This window comes from Aspergillus ibericus, assembly GCF_003184845.1.
Source record: "Aspergillus ibericus CBS 121593 unplaced genomic scaffold BO80scaffold_2, whole genome shotgun sequence".
Taxonomy (NCBI): Eukaryota; Fungi; Ascomycota; class Eurotiomycetes; order Eurotiales; family Aspergillaceae; genus Aspergillus; species Aspergillus ibericus.
In genome coordinates this window covers 988,026-1,006,889 of record NW_020292100.1, presented here as the reverse complement: position 1 = coordinate 1,006,889, position 18,864 = coordinate 988,026, and the positions used below count along the sequence as shown (strand labels likewise).

Sequence of the window (18,864 nt, the reverse complement as noted above, 5' to 3'; positions counted from 1 at the left end):
TTATCGCTCAATGTTCCGCGCTGAATACAAAGTATCGTACGGAGTAGTACTACCTACGCCTAAGAGGGGCGCGGTACACAGTACTTGGTAGTAGGCGCATCCTTGCCGCTGTCTGCCAGTGGAGCTTACCACAAAAGTACATTGTTGGGCCGATTGGAGGCCAAGCCTCTCTACTTGCCACCGAGAGATGATCTCACTGCTGGCCAGTTTACTGTGCACTCGCCACGACTGATCAGACCGGGCATGAATTGTGCTTCGATCCATCATATGCGTACTACGTACTACGTACATAGCAAATACCACTATATTGGAGTCATAGGAGCTTTCACTAGATAAGTTGGAGTTGCAATCGTGAAATAAGGTCTACTTTCGATATGCTTTCGCAAACGTAATGAGGCTATCTCTCAAACGACGCTCCTCTCAGCCTTCTCCTGTTGTCTCTTGAGGCTGCTTCGGACCAGCACCACCAAGATACCAACAACAATGGCAAGCGCTGCAAATTTCGGGAAGATATAGGGAGTGTTGTCAGATGTCATTGGCAGAGGGGTTGGAGAAGGAACAACAGGGATAGCTGAAGGTTGTGACGATTCTTCAGAGCTCGATTCTTTACGAGTAATCAGCACATCACAGTCTTATCGAGAAACAGGCCGAGACCACAGGAAACAGGTCTACAGCTCCTCATGGCTGCTACCTTTCTCTTCGGCCTTGTCTTCCGACTCCAGTTCTCCACTCTTGACAATCTTGACAGTCTCCACAGGCTTGTCACCACGGCCCTTGGGCACATTCTCAATCTGTGCGACAATCTCGTAGCCCTCGAGCACTTCGCCGAAGACAACGTGGCGACCATCAAGCCATCTGTCACGAGATCCAATAAGCTAAGTGTCGCACCACTAACCGGATTGAGGTATACTTACGGAGTAGGGACGGTGGTGATGAAGAACTGGGATCCGTTGGTGTCCTTGCCGGCGTTAGCCATGCTCAGGAGTCCCTTACGCGTGTGTCTCAGCTTGAAGTTCTCATCTGCGAACTTCTCGCCGTAGATCGACTTTCCGCCGGTGCCTTTTCGCGTGAACGGTCAGCATGCTAAGGGACATTCGGAGTATTCATCCATAATAATGCAAATACTGACCATCGCCACGGGTGAAGTCACCGCCCTGGATCATGAAGTCCTTAATGACACGGTGGAAAGTAGACCCTTCGTAACCAAAGCCATTCTCTCCAGTAGCGAGAGCACTGAAAACAATTGATGTCAGCACGGTAAAGATGATTTAGCGAGCTCAATCCTCGAAATCATACCGGAAGTTCTCAGCGGTCTAAACATCCGTAACGAATTTATCAGTCTAGAGACCCAAGATATAGTAGTGCGGCGATCACCTACCTTGGGAACAGTCTTGCCGTACAATCCAAGCACGACTCTGCCAAGGGGCTTGTCTCCGTGTTCAATATCGAAGTACACCTGTACATGGGTTCAGTCAGTATGCAATACTCGAATTGCGATACGAATTGACTAAAGCGCCCGAGGATCGCAGCTATACATGCCTTACTGGTGATCTTGGGGCCCCGGGGCTGAGCGTCCTCGGCGTGGACAAGAGCAAGCCCAACGGCCAGAACGAAGAAGAAAGACAGGAAAAGGTTTCTGAAGTTCATGATTGCTCAGGGTGACTCCAGCGTAGGAGACTACTTCGAATTGTTTGAGAGCGCAGGAGACTCAAGGAGCAATCGTTCGCGCGGATCGAGGCCAGCTTGCATTACTGCGGAGGTGCCAAGACCACCATGATCGGTTGGGGGTTAGCGTCTACGTAATTTAGCGCCTAAGAAGTGAGAATTTCTGCTCAACCCACCGCAACTGACAAAGAATACCTGTATTATCGGTAATTCCGAGTGCAAATTACTCTAAGTCTTTCGGAGAAACATTGTTACTGGTTAATTTCTTCCGCGCTCAACTGCCCGTACCAACTGCGGCGGTTGATAGTAGAGTAGTGCAGTGCATAGGCAATTGAAGCCATACCCATACTCCTCCAAGGATCCAACAACTTGAATTCGTCAAGATGGTATGAATCATATGATTGAACATAGTATTTAGTCTTAAGGATGTAGCTAACCAGCAGTCAGGTCTTCATTCTGGGCGTGAACTTCCCCGAGCGAAACCTCGTCAAGGCAAGCAACTCCGGACTCTCATGCTTTCCTCAACGCCCGGTCTGACTGAAACCAGAAATCTCTCGAATCCTTCTTCGGAATCGGTAATCTTACCTCGACCCGTCTGCTTGCTCGCTTTCACATTCACCCGACATGCAAGGTTGGAGAGTTGGGAAACAAGCAGGTCCTTGATATCACGGCCGCCTTGTCCGACATGAAAATCGAGAACGATCTCCGGAGACAATACCTCGATAACATCAAGCGGCTGAAGGAGACGGGTACTTACCGTGGTCGGCGTCATGCGCTCGGTCTGCCCGTTCGGGGACAACGGACAAGGAGCCAGGTTGGTTTCTCCCTCATTTTGTGCCCTTGTGCATGCCGTGGTGGAGAGGGTTGAATCTATCCCCACCGGTGGCTGTAGCTACGGGGGATTGTACGAGACAAGATATTGTACTAACATGTTACTTAGATCAAAACCGCCGTCAAGCTCAACCGTATGGAGAGAAGACTGTAAGATTAAAATGGTGGTTCTATTATTGACCCCAGCGGTCTTGCGTCCGATTTTGGTTTATTAGGGGCATGGAATGGCGTTAAATTTTTGTTCTTGTACTCTAGTTTCCTGGCTTGATAATCTCTTTCCCCGAGATGTACTTTATGTAGACAATGAGACATCTGACTGAAGAGATATAATAATGCCGTGTTACTTGGTTTTAAAGCAATTAATAATATATTGCAGGAAAAATGGGAAACACCAGCTCATACAAGTGGCTTGTTCAACGAAAGCCAGAACCAAACTTTTCATAACGCCAGAACCGTATGTGCAACTCCTCTCATGCGGAAGACAACACGCCTTCTCCTCGGTTGATCTGAATCCTCTTATCCTCACCGGCACTGACAATACCAACCGAACGGTCCCAGCACACGCCGAAGACCTTGACTCCTTCTCCGCCCACACGCTTGACGTCCGCTTTGCCCTGCTCTTCCAGACTCTTCCGGGTAATCGAGTACACACTCTCACCAACCACGCCGTCTTTATCCGTTTTGGTAGCCCGGATATCCCAGATCCGACACGTGCCGTCGTGACTACCACTGATGAGGCCGTAGCTGCTATTAGGATCGCGGGACAGGGAAACCACGGCATTGGTGTGGCCTCTCAGGGTCATGGCAGAGATAGTCGTCGCTGATGTACGAGGATCGATGAGGGTGATGTGACGAGCGGAAGTTCCTGTCGCGAGGAGGTGATGTTCGGGGAGATGCTCAAGAGATAGCAACGAATGAGATGTTGTTCTGGTGTCCACTAAGGCGGCAGTGACCAGGTCCCATGTACGTAGGGAGTGATCCCAAGAAGTAGAGTAACCAACAGTCGAGTCATTCGTGTCAAAAATCACAGCCGACACCGGGGCAGTATGGGACGACAGCAGCGCAAGCGGACCGCGTTGCGGGATGCTGACAGACGTGCTCAGCTTTCTCCGCTTGGAGCTTCGTGACGCGGCAGACGGAAGTAGGTTCTCAGGAGCAGCGGGGGCATCTGACTTCTTTGTCGACCAGAAACCTACGCTGTGGTCGGACGACGCAGATAGAATACGGTTCGAGGGTGCATGCACAGCCAATGAGTTGATAGCGGATTTGTGCCCATACAGCTCGATCTGGGGAGAGATCTTTCCAGAAAATCCATCCTCGCTCTCGGTATATTTCCACAGTCGTACGGTGCGATCCATGCCCGCTGATACGATCGAGCTCGGCGAGACAAACTTAGCAGCTTTGATGGATGCACTGTGCCCTCCATCGGCCGGAGAGGGCGAAGTTGCGACAATCTGAGACGACATATTCCAGACACGAAGCAGACCATCATAGCTTGCCGAAAGAATCCTTTCCTGACCTGGAGAAACAATCGCAGAAGCCCACGACGCGGCAGGCGAGGTCGCAGAGAGAACATCCACCGAGCTGACCCAGTCATCATGCTCGAACGAGGCAATGTGCAACGGGGGAATCAACGCCCTGATGTATTCAATCTCCAGAGTGGTTTCCGCAGATATGCCATTAGCCGTCAAGTATTCATCGATCGAAGTTCGAAGGAATGCGCCGTTGATCAGAAACTCGAATGGCACCGGCTTGTCGTTGGCCAAGAGATTGTTCACTAAGGTGGAAAGCGCATATCTCCGCAAGCCTACAATATATTACAAGGAATAGTGAGCACTTATAATTATCCAAAGAGGACCAACAGTGATCTGTCGCAAAGCATTCTTACCAGTGGGAACCAAGATGGGGCCGGTATTCTCAGGCAGCGCAATATCTTCTTGCTTGCTAATGAGCTGCACACGCACCTGCCTCTGCGCGGACTGGGACGAGGCCGCAGCCGAAGCCGAATCCTGAACACCGTTCATAATGGCACTGCGAGAAAATATGGGGGATATAGAGAGCGTGATCAAAAGCGCATCAAGTCGCAGTCGAGAAAACTCCACCGAGTGAGGAAAAAAATACGGCGGCCGATGCGGCCACATGTGCAAAGCGCGGAGATTCCCCGCGGCAACACCACGCGATAAGAAGGTCCATCGGACAATTACGCAGCAGGCACATCGGAGAAAGGGTGGAATTGCTATGTTTAAAATACTATATACAACTTCATGAGTAAAAGATCATTGCCCTCGGGATGCCCTTCGGATATCTGAAATGGCCTTTCGCCGATAGTCGGATTCAGCAAAAAGAGCTTCAATCAGATCGACTACTTCTTCTGGTGAAAACTCCAGACGCAATTCGCCTTCCAGCCAAAGAAACTTGATGTCGGCCAGAGAGCTTTCCAGGATATTGATCAGATACTGGAATTTTAGCCAGTTCTGCACATAGACGGCTGTCATGGGCGAACGTTCGGTGTCTTCCAAGGCCTCCGGGATGAACAGATCCTCTAACTGGGACACTTGGTTGCAGAATGACACAAGTCGCTGGGACTGTGGTTCTGAGATGTCTCCCAGATCTTCAATCTCAATGATGATCTTGCTGACAACAGTTGATACCAACGAGCCGACGGATTGAAGAAGCGCGGAATGTGACAGGATCGGCTGCCATTCCTTGAAAACGTCCCGAATTCTGTCCACAGTCGCGCTGATCGCATTCTCGCATTCGCCAAGGAACGGCTGCTCTGAGCATTGGCTGAAGCCTTGTGCCCCATCGAGAAGGTCCGTGACAATTGTGCGCTGAGTCTGCATCTCCTTGCTGTAGGCTAATTTGCCATATTTTTCAAGTGCGGCAATATCTGCATGAAGCCTTGTGAGCTGGTACTCCTCGGCGATATTACGCACTTGATCGGCGAGATACAAGCTGTCGTTATATAGGTACATCTGTCCTGCATTCAATTTGAGTCCGTAGAACGTCGAGGCGGTAGCTTTGAACATGGCCAGTATCAGGGTAGGGAGCGCAAGAAGTCCTGTTCCAGAGGAAACAACGCGTGAGTGGGCATGTCTGCGATGTATTAGCATTGCAATGGGGCGACTCTCAAGGGGGAATCTTACGCAGGTTGGGATATGGCATTGGAATCTGTGATTTGCTGCTTAACAATTCCCAAGATAGAGTGGGGAATGTCTGTTATAGTATACTTCTCCTTCAAGGTAACCTCTCGTGGAGAGGCCTGATGTGCGACCCCCTTGCCATTGGCAGCCCCAGTAAAAGCGGGTTCTTTGGACTGTGAATCGTCGGCATGTTGTTCCTCATCGTCATCTCCCCAGCCCCAGGCATCTCCTGCATCATCCTCGTCCGCGGATGTCGTAGTTGTACTTTGTTTCGTTTTCATGTCATTTTCTTCGGTATCGTCGTCGTCAAGACCCCAGGCGCTCACGTCCTCTTCATCGTCGGGAATAGCAGACTGCTTCCCTTTAGAGCCGCTTTCGTTGTCCTCTTCCCAACCAGCGTCCCAGTCATCAGGTGTAGCATTCTCCAGGAGGGCTTTGTCGTTCTCAGAAACTTTCTCGACTTCAATTCTTTCTACCTGTTGTGTGATACCATGGGATGCAACGAGAATTCTGCGAACCTGGTCCAACGAGTCAACCCGTCGTCTAGCCAGCCAAAGGCGTGGAGCCTGATTAACCCAAGAGACGAGTTCTTCTTGGCCGTGCCAGCCAAAACCTTCCATGGATTTGGTAAATTTAAGGACACGATCAAGGATCTGTTCGAACTTGCCCAGGCCTTCAAGTTCGGTTGGGATCGCGGGTGATAACCAGAACTCAATGATCTTCGATGACAGCGAGGGAATGAACATATCTGAGAACGAGTCTGCAATGGAACCTGGCAGACACTGCCTCAAAAATCCCAGCACGTTGACTATGCGATCAAGAAGTTCAGAAACAGAAGTCACCGATGGCTGCGGCTCGAGACAGATTGCAGACTCCGAGACACGAACATTGTGGCTGTGTCCAGTGACTCCGGGCAGCAAGACCGGATCAATTATCCTAGACATCAACTCTTTTTGGAACCTATCCTTTGTTGAAGAGAACATCTCTAGCCGAGTTAGAGCCACGATAGTCTCTTCCAATAAATCACCTATACGTTCTGTTAGTGTACAGTCTCATTAGGACGCTACCGGGTCAAGGTATCCTACCGTTGTTTCTGGATATCACCAGCTTCCCCTCCCTCTTGTCAATATGCAATTGTCCGTTCCAATGGTTACGGACAGCTTCCATTATGTCTTTCCGCAGTCCAGCAGTATTTTCTAGCAGTATATGTAAGACGTTCGTGTTTGTAAAGTGGCTGTTCTGCTTGACAGAATGCTCAGTAGCTTCCAATATCTCGATGGCAGCCATAACGCGGCCATCTCCAAGAGCCGTCCGTCCGTCATCAAGCTGTCTACAGAGCTTTTGTACTTCTACCAGTGCACTAGCCACGGCCTGATTGAATGCAATTTCGGTCTCAATTAGCCCAACTTTTGCGGAAGCATCTTCGACCCTCAACTGTAAAGGCTGCGTCTTCTCATGTTGCTCGACAATCTCACGCGCAGTAACCCTAGAACGTTCGATGTCGGCATGAAGTTGTTTCGCTTGTGAAATCCACCCGTCGGCGTCAAAGTCATCTTCGCGACTAAGAAAGCTGATTTCGGCCTATGGGATATGTAATTCAGTATACTATCATCTAAACTGGTACTAATGCGGGGCTCTGCAGTTGACACCGCTTACCTCAACTTGCTCTCTAGCCTTTGATATCAGCTCCAATTCTTTCACCAAGACAGAGGTAGGAAAGTTGGAAGCAACTACATGCTCCGACTCTGGATAGGTACCGTCAGTCACGAAATCCAGCACCGACTGGCTTATCTCCTGCTCTGTGGCCTTAGCCGACATCTTGTATCGATGTCGACACGGGAGTTTCTGTCTTTTGATAGTTAGCGGATCGACGAAGAAAGCAGAAGTGACAGCGACAGGACATGAGAATGCCTCGCGCCCGTTTGTCGAAGATCTGCCTGGTATTGAACCAGAAGAGTACAGCTCCGGGGCAGCAACCGAAAGGGAAGGCGAGCTGTCAACACCGCCATGTGACTGCACCGCTCACCGCCTTGGCTGCGATAGGCAAGACCGCGAACGAGTTGGTCTTTCCCCACGGTCAGAGTGAGACCTGGTCTATGGGTGCGAGCGACTGCTAATTTCTTCGGCTTTGTGTCCTATAAAGACATTCTGGGACCGCTTCTGGGTTGAATTTCTGTGAAGAAGTGTTGGCATGGTGATCTCTATCAAAACGGGAAACTAAACTCCACTCCGAACCGTTACAGTTGGAGGGCACCTTCGTCCAGCGGCCAACTGTGTGCCTACGAAATTCTTGAATCTGTTATAACCGGCGTCAAGCAGAGTCCATCGTGTTGTCTCAGATAATTTTGAGAGGCCTGACTCGGGCAAACGCTTCTCAATCCATGTGAGTCTATGCTACCACTCCTCACCTTGAATGAATAAAAAAAAAGAACAAGAAAAAAGACTGCCCCTCCGTCGTTGTCTCTACCAATCCTTCAATCCCTCAGCCGGCCTTATATCGGCTGCCACAGTTTTAGCCATCATACAGCATGCTTCGTGACCTTCATTATGTCGTATTATTACAGTTTTCAATGCCCTTTGTCTTGCTATTGGTATTCCAGTCATGGAATGGGTGCTTTTTCCCTCCTCATATCCAGCATCCCAAACCCCAAGCATTGCTAGTTTCCCTAGAATGAATAATAATCTATCTGCGTCCCTAAGCGTATATCTCGCTGCTCTATGGAGTGCTGACTATCTTCCAGATTGTTGCTACGGGGAGCGATCACAGGATTTGGTATTCAAGCACATTTCCAGAGATCATTTAACAAAATGGCACCTAGTCAAAACAGCCATTTCAAGCTGCTCCAGAGATTCAAGCCGGACTATTCGCCCAGCGAGTTTGTCCAGTATGAATCGGAGAGGACGGGCATGAGAGTAGTGGTCATCGACCAAAAAGGCCCTAAAGTCACAGGATATTTTGTTTTAGCCACTGAGATCCTCGATGACTCTGGTGCACCTCATACATTGGAACACCTGTGTTTCATGGGCTCGCGGAACTATAGATACAAGGGATTCCTTGACAAGCTTGCAACGCGTGTTTATTCCAATACTAATGCCTGGACGGCCACAGACCATACGGCTTACACGCTGGACACAGCTGGTTGGGAAGGATTCGCTCAGATTCTGCCCGTGTACCTAGAGCATGTCATAGCTCCAACTCTGACAGATGAAGGGTGTTACACCGAAGTGCATCACATCGATGGCACCGGAAACGATGCCGGAGTCGTCTATTCGGAGATGCAGGGTGTGCAGAATAATTCTGCAGAGTTGATTGATCTAACTGCTCGTCGGTTGACTTATCCACATGGTGTGGGTTTCCGCTACGAGACAGGCGGTATGATGGAGCAGCTCCGTGTCCTCACAGCGGAGCGGATCCGGGCGTTCCACCGCGAAATGTACCAGCCCAAGAACTTGTGTTTGATCATCACAGGCGAGGTAGACCACGAAAACATGCTGGAAACCTTGGACAAATTTGAAGATACCATCCTAGACGTTATTCCCAGTCCCGATTCGCCCTTCAAGAGGCCCTGGGTAGATTCAAAGCAGGCTCCGCCCTTGGAGAAGTCCATTGTGCAGACTGTGGAATTCCCGGAAGAAGATGAATCTTTTGGGGAGATAGAGATAAGATTCCTTGGCCCCGACTGCTCTGACCCTGTTCAAAGTGAGTTTGCCGCGATATATTGCCTTTTCGGACTGGAACTTACTTTGTGATAGCTGGGGCCGTTAACGTTGCACTGTTGTATCTGGCTGGTTCATCTGCTTCTCTCCTGGATAATATCCTGGTTGAGAAGGAACAGCTCGCAAGTGCCGTCTATTACGCCACCGAAGACCGTCCTAGCATCGAGATCCGCTTCACTCTGACCAGCGTCGAGACGGAGAAACTCGCGCAGGTAGAAAACCGATTTTTCGAAGTGCTCAAGGATGCCATGGAGAAAGAACTTGATATGAGGTATATCAAAGAGTGCATTGACCGACAAAGACGGACTTGGAAGTTTTCTACGGAAAGCTCTGCTTCGTCCTTTGCGGAGTACGTTATCTCGGATTTCCTTTTCGGAAAACGGGACGGATCGACTATGCTTGATGTTGCGACGTTGAAAGAATATGAAGTGTTGGAAAAATGGAGCGAGGGAGAGTGGCGCAGTTTCATCAAGAGATGGATCTCCGACGCCAAACATGTCACCATTCTGGGAGTCCCCTCCGTGAAAATGTCCGATACATTAAAGAAGGAAGAAGAAGCAAGAGTCGCGGAGCAGAAGAAGCTCTTGGGTGAGGATGGCCTGAAGAAGCTGGCTGACAAGCTGGAAAAAGCGAAAGCCGAGAATGACAAGGAAATCCCTAAGGAGATGTTGGAGAGATTCCAAATCCCCGGGATCGAGTCTATTCATTTCGTGGAGACTACCACAGCCAGATCTGGTGCTGCCCTGGATTCCGGCCGCCCAGCCCACAAAGCGCAAAAGCTAGTGGATGCCGACGGTTCTGATCTGCCCTTGTTCATCCACTTTGAGCATATCCCTAGTAGCTTTGTTCAGCTCTCCCTCCTCATCTCTGCGCAAGCTGTACCTGTACAACTTCGCCCGCTGTTGTCTGTTTATACGGAGGCATTCTTCAACCTGCCTGTCAACCGTGACGGGGAGACAATCAACTTTGAACAAGTTGTCGTTGAGCTTGAAAGAGATACAGTGGGTTACTCCATGGAAGGGGCTAGAAGTCTATGCAACTCGGAGATGCTGCGTATCTCATTCCAGGTGGAAATCGACAAATACAGCACGGCGATTGCATGGATCCAGGAGCTTTCCTGGAACTCGATCTTCGATGTTGAGCGACTGCGAGCAATCACCAGTCGACTGCTTTCCGATGTGCCCGATTCTAAGCGCAGTGGCGATGACATGCTTGCGGCTGTGCATGTGATGGTTCACTACGCGGCAGAGTCTATTGTCCGTGCTCGGAGCACCTTGGTGAAGGCCCGTTACCTGAAAAGGATCAAGAAACAACTAGCCGAAGATCCAAAATCTGTCGTTGCGCGCATGGAAGAGATTAGAAATGCTCTTTTCCGTTTCGAGAACATGCGAGTTCTAGTTATTGCGGACCTCGAGAAACTCCAAAACCCTGTGTCGGCATGGAAACCGTTTACTGAGCGTTTGGGTGCGAGTGCCCCCCTGCAACCTATCACGGCCAGGAGACCATTGCTCAGTGAGGCTGGCCAGAAGTTGGGCGGCAAGTCGTATGTGGTTCCTATGCCAACGATTGATTCATCATTTGCATATGCAACGGCACGGGGTCTTGATTCGTATGATGACCCGAGACTTGCTGCCTTGATGGTCGCAATTTCATACATGAACGCGGTGGAGGGACCCCTTTGGGTTGCAGTTCGGGGCAAGGGCCTAGCCTATGGCACCACCTTCGCCTACAACATCGACACCGGGTTTGTCAACTTCGATGTATACCGCTCTCCTAACGCCCATAAGGCCTTCGACTCAAGCAAGCAGATTGTTGAGGATCATCTTTCTGGAGCCATCCCCTTCGATCCTCTGATGCTGGAAGGCTCGATCAGCAGCATTGTTGTCAGCTTTGCTAACGAGCAAGCGACCATTGCCAATGCTGCTTCTGGCAGCTTTGTCCGACAGGTGGTGCGACGCTTGCCCAGCGATTACAAGGAGAGGGTGCTCAAGCAGGTGCGCGCCACTAGCATCGAAGACGTCAAGGGCGCATTGCAGCACATCATCCTGCCTTTGTTCAACCCCACTACTGCGAATATCGTGATTACATGCGCCACAGTGCTTGAGGATGTATGTCTTTCCCAGGTCTGACAATATTTATGTAGCGTTGACTAACTGTTGGCTTAGACGATCAAGGAAGGCCTCGAGGCATCCGGATTCACTCCGAAGGTACAGGCACTCAAGGAATTTGAAGATGACTATGGACTGAAGGTTGGTGATGATGAGGATGAGGAGTCTGACGACGACGATGAGGATGATGAAACTGGATCCGAAGACGAAGACGATGATGATGACGAAGAGTCTGACGACGAAGCTGATGAGTGATGCTATTAACGACTACAGTTAGACATGATGGGATTTCTCAAGGCCGATAACTCAATGACACCTAGATCAAGCCAACCACCATCATGAGTCGGGAGAAGTCGAGGAGAGTAAATAGGCAGACCGATTATCTGTATTGTTAGAGATGTCTTTAGGCAGACGCGCAATGACTTTAATGATATGTTTTTACTATAACGGCCTGATATTTAAACCCCTAATAACCAGATAATCTAGCAAGTGAAAGCCGAAATGGCGTATTTATCTTTCCTGGGTCATAGCACACTGTTGTTGAAGCATGATGGTATCGCTGGAAGGATCGAAATATATCGGGCCCAGTCTATATACTAGATTACCACTCCGTAATTGGCACCCCATACCCACAAATTACACCCGAAGTAGCACCAAAGATGCCTTCAGACCCTTGTTACCTATAAACCAAACCCTATTCTTATAATGAAACCATCAAATCATCGAATAAGCAATAAACGAAACCCCATGATAACAGCATGATATCTATGTATAAATGTATATGGTACACGTAGGTCAACGTCCTGTTGATGATAGATCGCGTATCACATAATGTCTGACCCGCATCACCACCAATCCAGCAACGCAGAAGATTCCCAAACCAGGCTCAAGCCCGCTTAAGCAATCTATAGGATACGTGGTATCCTAAACCAGCTAACCTCTCCCACCCCAATCAAGGTCGATATGTCATCAATGCTTCCCCCCCCCCCCCCCCTATACCCACCCCAAATAAAAACAAATTCAAAAAAAAGGCAAAGGACGATGGTTCATGGTACACAGCACACACACGCACACACACACATGAAATTATAACACAACTTAACATCAACCAGCACCAGAAACCCTCGACTAATCTACCAGCTCAGCGACTTCCGGCCCTTAGCCCTTCTCCGCATGAGGATCTTCCGACCACCTCGTGAGCGCAACCGAGCTAGGAATCCGTGACGGCGCTTCTGCACCCTCCGCGAGGGGTTATAGGTAGCGCGCTTTCCGGCCAACGAGGCACTAGCGGAGAACGAGCGGGTCTGTTGGGTTGTGAAGGGGTTGGTGGTGAGCAGGGAGCGGATGGAGGAAGAGGAGAAGGTGAGGCTCTGAGAGGGGATGGATTGTTGTTGGCTAGGGACGCGGAGGGAGGTGAGGGTGGTGGAGGAAAGGGTTCGGAATGGTGTTGATAGGGAGGTTGCGATGGGTGTGAGCGGAGCGGATGAGGGAAGTCTAGTTGTTCAGTTGATTAGTCGGTCAGTCCATTCAATGATCATCCAAAGTAGTATTGAGGTAATTGATTCTTCTTCTGATGGCCCGGACCGGTAGTCAGGTAGTTAGGGCCTATATAAATAGGTCCCCATTGGGTGACCACTTGATTGGATGTTGAATGGTAACGTGGAACGGACGTACCTGGTCGCCGGGGCCGCATAGGACCTGAAAGCGGTGGGGAGAGCTCTGCACCGAACGCACAGCATGTTGACGAGCAGAAGGGACCGGGAGTTGAGACGGAATCGAACCACGCCGACGCGGAAAGCTGGAGATGAAGATGCGAGGAGATGGAGGTGACGGCGGACTGAAAATTGAACTCCGGCGCCGCAGTGCACGGACCACCTCCGACTTTTTCTCTCCGCCGGCGATGCAAGTCCGCATCTACAGTTCTCCATATCTGCTCTCACTTGGCGCAACTCGCAAGCCGACGGGTGTGCTTTACTCTGCTTGCTTGAGATAATATTATTCCTGGTCTTGTTGTTTGACGCCTGAACGAAATCTCCCATTCGCAAGCATCGTAATCGAGATCCCGACCACGACATCTTATACTTCTACATCTGCGACAACTTGAGAAACAATCTATATTCACAATGGCCGCCCAGGGTCCCTCCCCGCTCCATCCCACGACGATCCTCTCCTCCAAGCCTATCTCCCAAGCCGCCGCGCATGATTTCCTGGCCGCTTACCTCGATCGCGCCGCCACAGACCCCGCACTCCAGCCCAATGCCGGTATCAGCGAACATGGTCCTACTTCGCGCACTACGGCTGCAGCCCCGAATCTTATCCTGCACAATCTGAAGCGCGTCCAGGCTGGACTGGCGGGTGAGGTCCTCGGTCGGGACCTGGCTCTTGCGAAGCTCAGCGCCGGAGAGGAGGGTAATGCGCAGTCCGGAACTGAGGGGTGGGAGGATCCGAAGAAACTTCAAGAAGTCGTTGCTGAGGATGACGATGAAGGACAGATGGACGTGGATGCTGCTGAGCCGGAGCAGGATGCCGTGGCCGCCGGAGGTCTTGATAAGGAGGAAAGGAAGCGGAAGAAGAAGGAACGGAGACTGGCGGAAAAAAGGGCCAAGGCCAACGCCTAAATACGAAGAGAAAGTCAAAGAAAAGTTGTTGTTTTTGCTGATACGGGTTTGCACTGGGTTGCATCAGCTCTACTATGGGATCTGCTTTTCTGTTGTTGTCTTGGGTCACAAAATAGACAACATGCATACTGCATTGGCGCATTCAGGGCGAAACTGTCTTATTGGAGGACGATCATGATTTTCTTATTTTACTTTGGTGATAGAAGCCAAAAATCCATCCACAACTAAATACCTTCAAAAGCCCATACCCGGGCCTTTCCTCAACCGGTCCCAAACACCGTACCAGAGAAAACAAGGGAACGTGCGAAACACAAATCTTCAGATTCACAGCTCGCGGTCTGACGCCTTAACCGGTGTCTCACTATCTTCCTCCTTGAGGCCGGTAACCTTTCCGCCCTTCCATCCGAGCGCCTTGAGTCTCTCAGAAAGGATAGGGTGGGAGTAGTGGTAGCTTGCGTACATCCAGTCGGCATCCATTGTGCTCAGATTCTGGATCTGCAGCTTGAGAAGGGACTGCGCCAGCTGCTCAGAGTAGCCGAGACCAACAGCGAATGCATCTGATAAGTCAGTTAGTAATTTGTCCCGACCAAGGCTATAGATGCCAGGAAGACATACCGGCTTCGAATTCGAATTTGCGGCTGAGGATGTTCATCAGAAGCTTGACAACGGCATCCATCGGCGCGAGCGCATCCGAGAACAAGAGGAATCCAATCATGATGGGCTGTTGACCGTAGAAGCCAAATGACTGATACAGTGACTTGTTGTTCACGAATGCAGAGAAGAGCGCAAAGATGTAGAACATGTGGAACTAAAATGCAAAAGTTAACATATTGTCAAGTGGTGAGTGATGTGCTTCTGCGCCTGTGAACGTACCTGAGCAATACCAAATAGCTTCGTGGTGTGGCTAAGGCTCCAGTGACCCAGTTCGTGGCTCAGGACTGCAACCACCTCCTCAGGCTCACTCTTTTCGATCAGGGTGTCGTAAATGACAATGTGCTTCTTCCAAGGCAGACCATAGAAGTAGGCGTTGCTGTGAGCGCTCCGCTTGCTACCATCGATGACATGCAGCTCCTGAAGGGGGAACTTCAGCTTCTTAGCGAGGTTCTCGACACCGGTCTTGATAGCACCGGGTTCAAGAGGCGACAATTTATTGAACAAAGGCAGGATCACGATCGGGTAGATGGTGATAGCGAAGATCTGGAGAAAAACGCCAAAGAGCCACAGGTAGTAGAAGAACGAGTTGCCAGTTTTCTGGACGATCTTGAGCACTGCGCTGATAATGGGCGTTCCAAGCACGATACCCAGCATCTGTCCCTTGAGCATGTCGGTAACCCAGAGGCTAAAGGTCTGCTTGTTGAAACCAAACTTTTCCTCAAGGACAAAGGTGTTGTAGTACGAGATCGGCAGAGAGAGGACCGTGCTGATTAGATTGAATCCGAAGACGAATAGAAGCGTCTGGGAGATTTCGCCCTGGAACCGAGAAGGAAAGTACTGTGCCAACAGAAGACCGCTAAGCCCCCAAAGTTTGGGGAGAACGTCGCCATAGATGAATGCAAGATTTTGGATTTGACCGTAAAGAGCTGCAACGAGACCAAATTTGGCCTTTGCACGACCGTAGGACTAATGAACCAGAGAAGGCCACGCATCAGTATGACCTGGTTGATGGGCTGAGTGGAAATAGCTCACCTGGCTCTGATCAAAGACCTTCTGAGATACTTCACCCGCCAACACTTGCGGGGGCTTGGTTCGTTGCAGGACTTTGTACTGACGGAGAGACAGGAATCCTTCTAAGAGGAACTGACCCAAAGAGAACCCCACGAGGACATTCTTCCAGGGGATGAATGGGCGGTCAAGAAGACGCGCCAGTTGCTGTAACGGCCACGGTAATCCGAGTTAGCTGGAGCTTCCCTGGAGCTTATGAAGGGAGGTACAAATAATCCTCTAATACGTTGGAAAGAGCTCGATCGGAAAACTTTACCTCGAGAATGTACATTGCGAATGCCCGCAGCACAACAGCAGCCTAGATTTGAGCCTGCTGAGATGTGGCCGGTTGGTTGCAGACAAAGCAATGGGGAGTACGAGAGTAACCGTAGAAGAGAGGAGAGATGGGCCGCGCCTTAGTCAACCGCGGCGGTGGCCTCGGAGGCAGGGCAGTCAGCACCAACAATACTGGCTAAGCTTCCATTCAAGGCAGGTATTGGACATCGAGAAATTCTGACTTTTATTTCGTTGCGTTCATCATTCCCCTATACAGCATCTACATAGAGCCATGCAAACCGGATCGAATAATAAGAATGAACAGAAAAGATGTAAGAAGAATTTTCCACAGAACAGCGTCATAACACACGTCAAAGAAGTGGCCTGCGCAACTCCAGCCATGCCACCCCCATCCTCCAGCTTGCCTATTCACCCTGCTCCTTACCTGGTCTCCTCGTTCCTGCGAATCTTCCAATTGGCTATCGCGGCGAACATTCACCACTTCCTGTTCTTCGCACTCCTCAGCAGGTGGAATAGGCGACGATTAGGCCCCCTGTGGTCTCTAGTCAGGGAGTAAAACTGAACCCCCCTGTCGTTACTGCAAAATAATTCTAATTCATTCGTGACTTGACCCGAGCGTATTTTGGTGCCAGAGACCCCTTGACGTCTCTATCAACCGTAATATGGCGGGTACAAGCCCGGCAGTCCACGCAAAAACGAGCCTGTTTAGTTCAGGATAGGCTCAAGGGTGTTACCGCTGAGGCAGAGTTAGTTGTTGATGCTCCTTGCTCTGGAAAGTGGGGGGAAAAGGTAAATAACGAAAGGAGTGGGGGATTTGAGACTTACGCGACAATATTGGCCCAACCGATCAGACGCCAGTGCTTCTCAATTCTCCGACTGATGGCGATCTTCTCTCCGATTTCGGTACAAGCAGGGCTGGTCAAGCTGAGCTTCGCGGCATCAGCCTTCACACCCACAACCTTAGCACCAGTGGCCGTGGAGCCGATGTTAACCATGAGAACTTCGTTCTTAGTCAGCTTGGCAACCTTAGCCTGCTTGCCATCAGCAGTCTTGACACCGAGCAGACGACGAAGCAAGAAGTAGTTGACTTCAAGTTCGGTGTAGATGGCGGGGAGGCGTCCACGGTGACCCAAGACGAAACCAACGAGACGATCAGCACGGCAGAGGGTAGGGTCCACACGAGTACCAACACCGATCAGACCACCGGGGACGGCAAACCTCAGGTCGTTGTGCTCGGCAAAGAGCGACATGACCCGGGAGAAGATGGGACGGCACTGAATCTTGCCGTTCTCGTCCTTGGTGACGAGACCGGGGCGGATCTCAATTTCGTCGTCCAACTTCAGCACACCAGTCAGGATGGAACCACCAGCAACACCACCCTTCAGCTCCTCAATCTCGGCACCAGGCTTGTTCACATCAAAGGAACGAATGACCATCATGTGAGGAGAAGCGGTGAAATCACGGACGGGAACCGGAATGTGAGAAACCAAGTATTCGTTGACAGCGTCGATGTTGTACTTGAGCTGGGCGGAGATCGGAATAATGGGCGAGCCATCAGCGACCGTACCGCGGATAAATTTCAAGATCGACTGGTAATGTTGAAGGGCACCATCCTCTCTCATCAAGTCCACCTTATTTTGCAGAATGATGATGTGGCTAAGCTTCATGATTTCGATGGCTGCCAAGTGCTCCGAGGTCTGAGGCTGAGGGCAGTTCTCGTTACCGGCAATAAGGAGGAGGGCAGCGTCCATGACGGCGGCACCTGACAACATGGTACTCATGAGAATATCGTGACCGGGGCAGTCGACGAAACTAAGTTAGACCGCTGAGTTAGCAAAGATGGACTCGCCTCCACATATCTTTCGGGCTGAACATACGAAACATGTCTCAACAGCCTGTACCGACCGGCACAGCCATCCCTCTCACAAGGCGGGTCGACTTCCTTCTCACTCTTGAAGCTCTTAAAGCATGTCGGCCGGGGGCACTCGGGGTTGTCGCACTTGTAAATCTTGGCGTTGGCGTAACCCAGCTTGATCGTGATGTTCCGCTCCAACTCGTTCTTGAATCGGACTGTCTGGACCTCGGAGATAGCTTTAACGACCGTCGACTTTCCGTGAGCGACATGACCGATGGTGCCAATGTTGATCGTGGCCTGGCGCGCGATAATTTCGGGGGTCAAAGGAGTCAGCGTGGACAGGTCCAGCGTCTCCGGGTCGGGCTGCTCGGGCAGCTCTGGCCGCTTGGGCTGGGGAGGAGGGACCTCCTTCTTCATCGCAGACTTTAAGGGCTGGTCGAGGGGTTCTTGCTCTTCGATGTCATCGTGACCGTTCGCTTCGAGAATGGGAGAGCCAGGCTGGGACTCGTCGTCAGAGAAGTCGCCGTTGGTAGCCATGATTGCTAGCGAATCGAGAGACAACAGCGGTTCGAGAAAAGGGGGGTATGGAGGGTGGAGGGGGTGAGGGTCGAGGGTCGTGTTGTTAGATGAAAATTGCTGCTTGAGGACGGAGGAGGCGATATGATACGGTTCGGCCAGTGGGGTTCTGATTTGTGCAGTGGAGAGCGAGTGGGCGGTGGGCGGCGGCAGGATAAATACTGACTCACCTCGAGTCGGCCGCGGGCTCAAAAGAATCACTTGCACCTCTTAAAAACATACGGTGGGATCTACATATCTCATCTTGCGTGCTTCGACTCAGGCTCTGGTGCCCGACAAATCCTTCCAGAAAGTCCACATTACGGTTGTAGACTTAGCCTGCCGAATAATCTGATCGTAGCGGAATGAAGGGA

General features: G+C 50.7%; 10 protein-coding genes across 10 annotated transcripts; 4 read left to right on the top strand and 6 right to left on the bottom strand.

Moving 5' to 3' along the window:
* Positions 1 to 302: 302 nt before the first annotated feature.
* On the bottom strand, positions 303 to 1,704 carry BO80DRAFT_421063 (peptidylprolyl isomerase). Its single transcript, XM_025718516.1, has 6 exons — positions 1,540 to 1,704; positions 1,379 to 1,456; positions 1,297 to 1,313; positions 1,130 to 1,233; positions 915 to 1,059; positions 303 to 855 (listed from the first exon to the last, which is right to left on the bottom strand). The coding sequence occupies exons 1-6, from the start codon at positions 1,645 to 1,647 to the stop codon at positions 669 to 671; spliced, it is 639 nt and encodes a 212-aa protein (XP_025580187.1). The 5' UTR covers positions 1,648 to 1,704; the 3' UTR covers positions 303 to 668.
* A 155-nt stretch (positions 1,705 to 1,859) lies between these two features.
* Positions 1,860 to 2,831, top strand: BO80DRAFT_421062 (mitochondrial 37S ribosomal protein uS13m). The gene is made up of 4 exons (XM_025718515.1): positions 1,860 to 2,051; positions 2,113 to 2,157; positions 2,213 to 2,479; positions 2,606 to 2,831. Exons 1-4 carry the CDS (start codon positions 2,049 to 2,051, stop codon positions 2,648 to 2,650), a joined length of 360 nt encoding a protein of 119 aa, XP_025580186.1. The 5' UTR covers positions 1,860 to 2,048; the 3' UTR covers positions 2,651 to 2,831.
* On the bottom strand, positions 2,763 to 4,520 carry BO80DRAFT_372085 (WD repeat WDR12/YTM1 family ribosome biogenesis protein; the record flags this gene model as incomplete). Its single annotated transcript, XM_025716512.1, has 2 exons — positions 2,763 to 4,303; positions 4,385 to 4,520. The coding sequence occupies 2 exons, from the start codon at positions 4,518 to 4,520 to the stop codon at positions 2,967 to 2,969; spliced, it is 1,473 nt and encodes a 490-aa protein (XP_025580185.1). The 3' UTR covers positions 2,763 to 2,966.
* Positions 4,521 to 4,717: 197 nt separating this feature from the next.
* Positions 4,718 to 7,594, bottom strand: BO80DRAFT_397113 (uncharacterized protein). Its single transcript, XM_025717365.1, has 4 exons — positions 7,296 to 7,594; positions 6,725 to 7,220; positions 5,643 to 6,666; positions 4,718 to 5,592 (listed from the first exon to the last, which is right to left on the bottom strand). The coding sequence occupies exons 1-4, from the start codon at positions 7,455 to 7,457 to the stop codon at positions 4,773 to 4,775; spliced, it is 2,502 nt and encodes an 833-aa protein (XP_025580184.1). The 5' UTR covers positions 7,458 to 7,594; the 3' UTR covers positions 4,718 to 4,772.
* An 853-nt stretch (positions 7,595 to 8,447) lies between these two features.
* Positions 8,448 to 11,719, top strand: BO80DRAFT_345028 (putative zinc metalloprotease; the record flags this gene model as incomplete). Its single annotated transcript, XM_025715304.1, has 3 exons — positions 8,448 to 9,339; positions 9,393 to 11,464; positions 11,522 to 11,719. 3 exons carry the CDS (start codon positions 8,448 to 8,450, stop codon positions 11,717 to 11,719), a joined length of 3,162 nt encoding a protein of 1,053 aa, XP_025580183.1.
* A 748-nt stretch (positions 11,720 to 12,467) lies between these two features.
* On the bottom strand, positions 12,468 to 13,268 carry BO80DRAFT_498756 (mitochondrial 54S ribosomal protein bL34m). Its single transcript, XM_025724149.1, has 2 exons — positions 13,139 to 13,268; positions 12,468 to 12,958 (listed from the first exon to the last, which is right to left on the bottom strand). Exons 1-2 carry the CDS (start codon positions 13,201 to 13,203, stop codon positions 12,598 to 12,600), a joined length of 426 nt encoding a protein of 141 aa, XP_025580182.1. The 5' UTR covers positions 13,204 to 13,268; the 3' UTR covers positions 12,468 to 12,597.
* Positions 13,269 to 13,394: 126 nt separating this feature from the next.
* On the top strand, positions 13,395 to 14,374 carry BO80DRAFT_421059 (uncharacterized protein). Its single transcript, XM_025718514.1, has one exon. It carries the CDS (start codon positions 13,588 to 13,590, stop codon positions 14,080 to 14,082), a length of 495 nt encoding a protein of 164 aa, XP_025580181.1. The 5' UTR covers positions 13,395 to 13,587; the 3' UTR covers positions 14,083 to 14,374.
* Positions 14,224 to 16,159, bottom strand: BO80DRAFT_421057 (zinc metalloprotease). Its single transcript, XM_025718513.1, has 5 exons — positions 16,061 to 16,159; positions 15,769 to 15,951; positions 14,956 to 15,702; positions 14,698 to 14,890; positions 14,224 to 14,639 (listed from the first exon to the last, which is right to left on the bottom strand). Exons 1-5 carry the CDS (start codon positions 16,073 to 16,075, stop codon positions 14,407 to 14,409), a joined length of 1,371 nt encoding a protein of 456 aa, XP_025580180.1. The 5' UTR covers positions 16,076 to 16,159; the 3' UTR covers positions 14,224 to 14,406.
* Positions 16,160 to 16,254: 95 nt separating this feature from the next.
* Positions 16,255 to 16,769, top strand: BO80DRAFT_82816 (uncharacterized protein). Its single transcript, XM_025724827.1, has one exon. The coding sequence runs from the start codon at positions 16,352 to 16,354 to the stop codon at positions 16,634 to 16,636; it is 285 nt and encodes a 94-aa protein (XP_025580179.1). The 5' UTR covers positions 16,255 to 16,351; the 3' UTR covers positions 16,637 to 16,769.
* BO80DRAFT_82813 (translation initiation factor eIF2 subunit gamma) lies at positions 16,711 to 18,786 on the bottom strand. Its single transcript, XM_025724826.1, has 3 exons — positions 17,958 to 18,786; positions 16,906 to 17,892; positions 16,711 to 16,816 (listed from the first exon to the last, which is right to left on the bottom strand). The coding sequence occupies exons 1-3, from the start codon at positions 18,470 to 18,472 to the stop codon at positions 16,786 to 16,788; spliced, it is 1,533 nt and encodes a 510-aa protein (XP_025580178.1). The 5' UTR covers positions 18,473 to 18,786; the 3' UTR covers positions 16,711 to 16,785.
* Between the last annotated feature and the right edge of the window lie 78 nt (positions 18,787 to 18,864).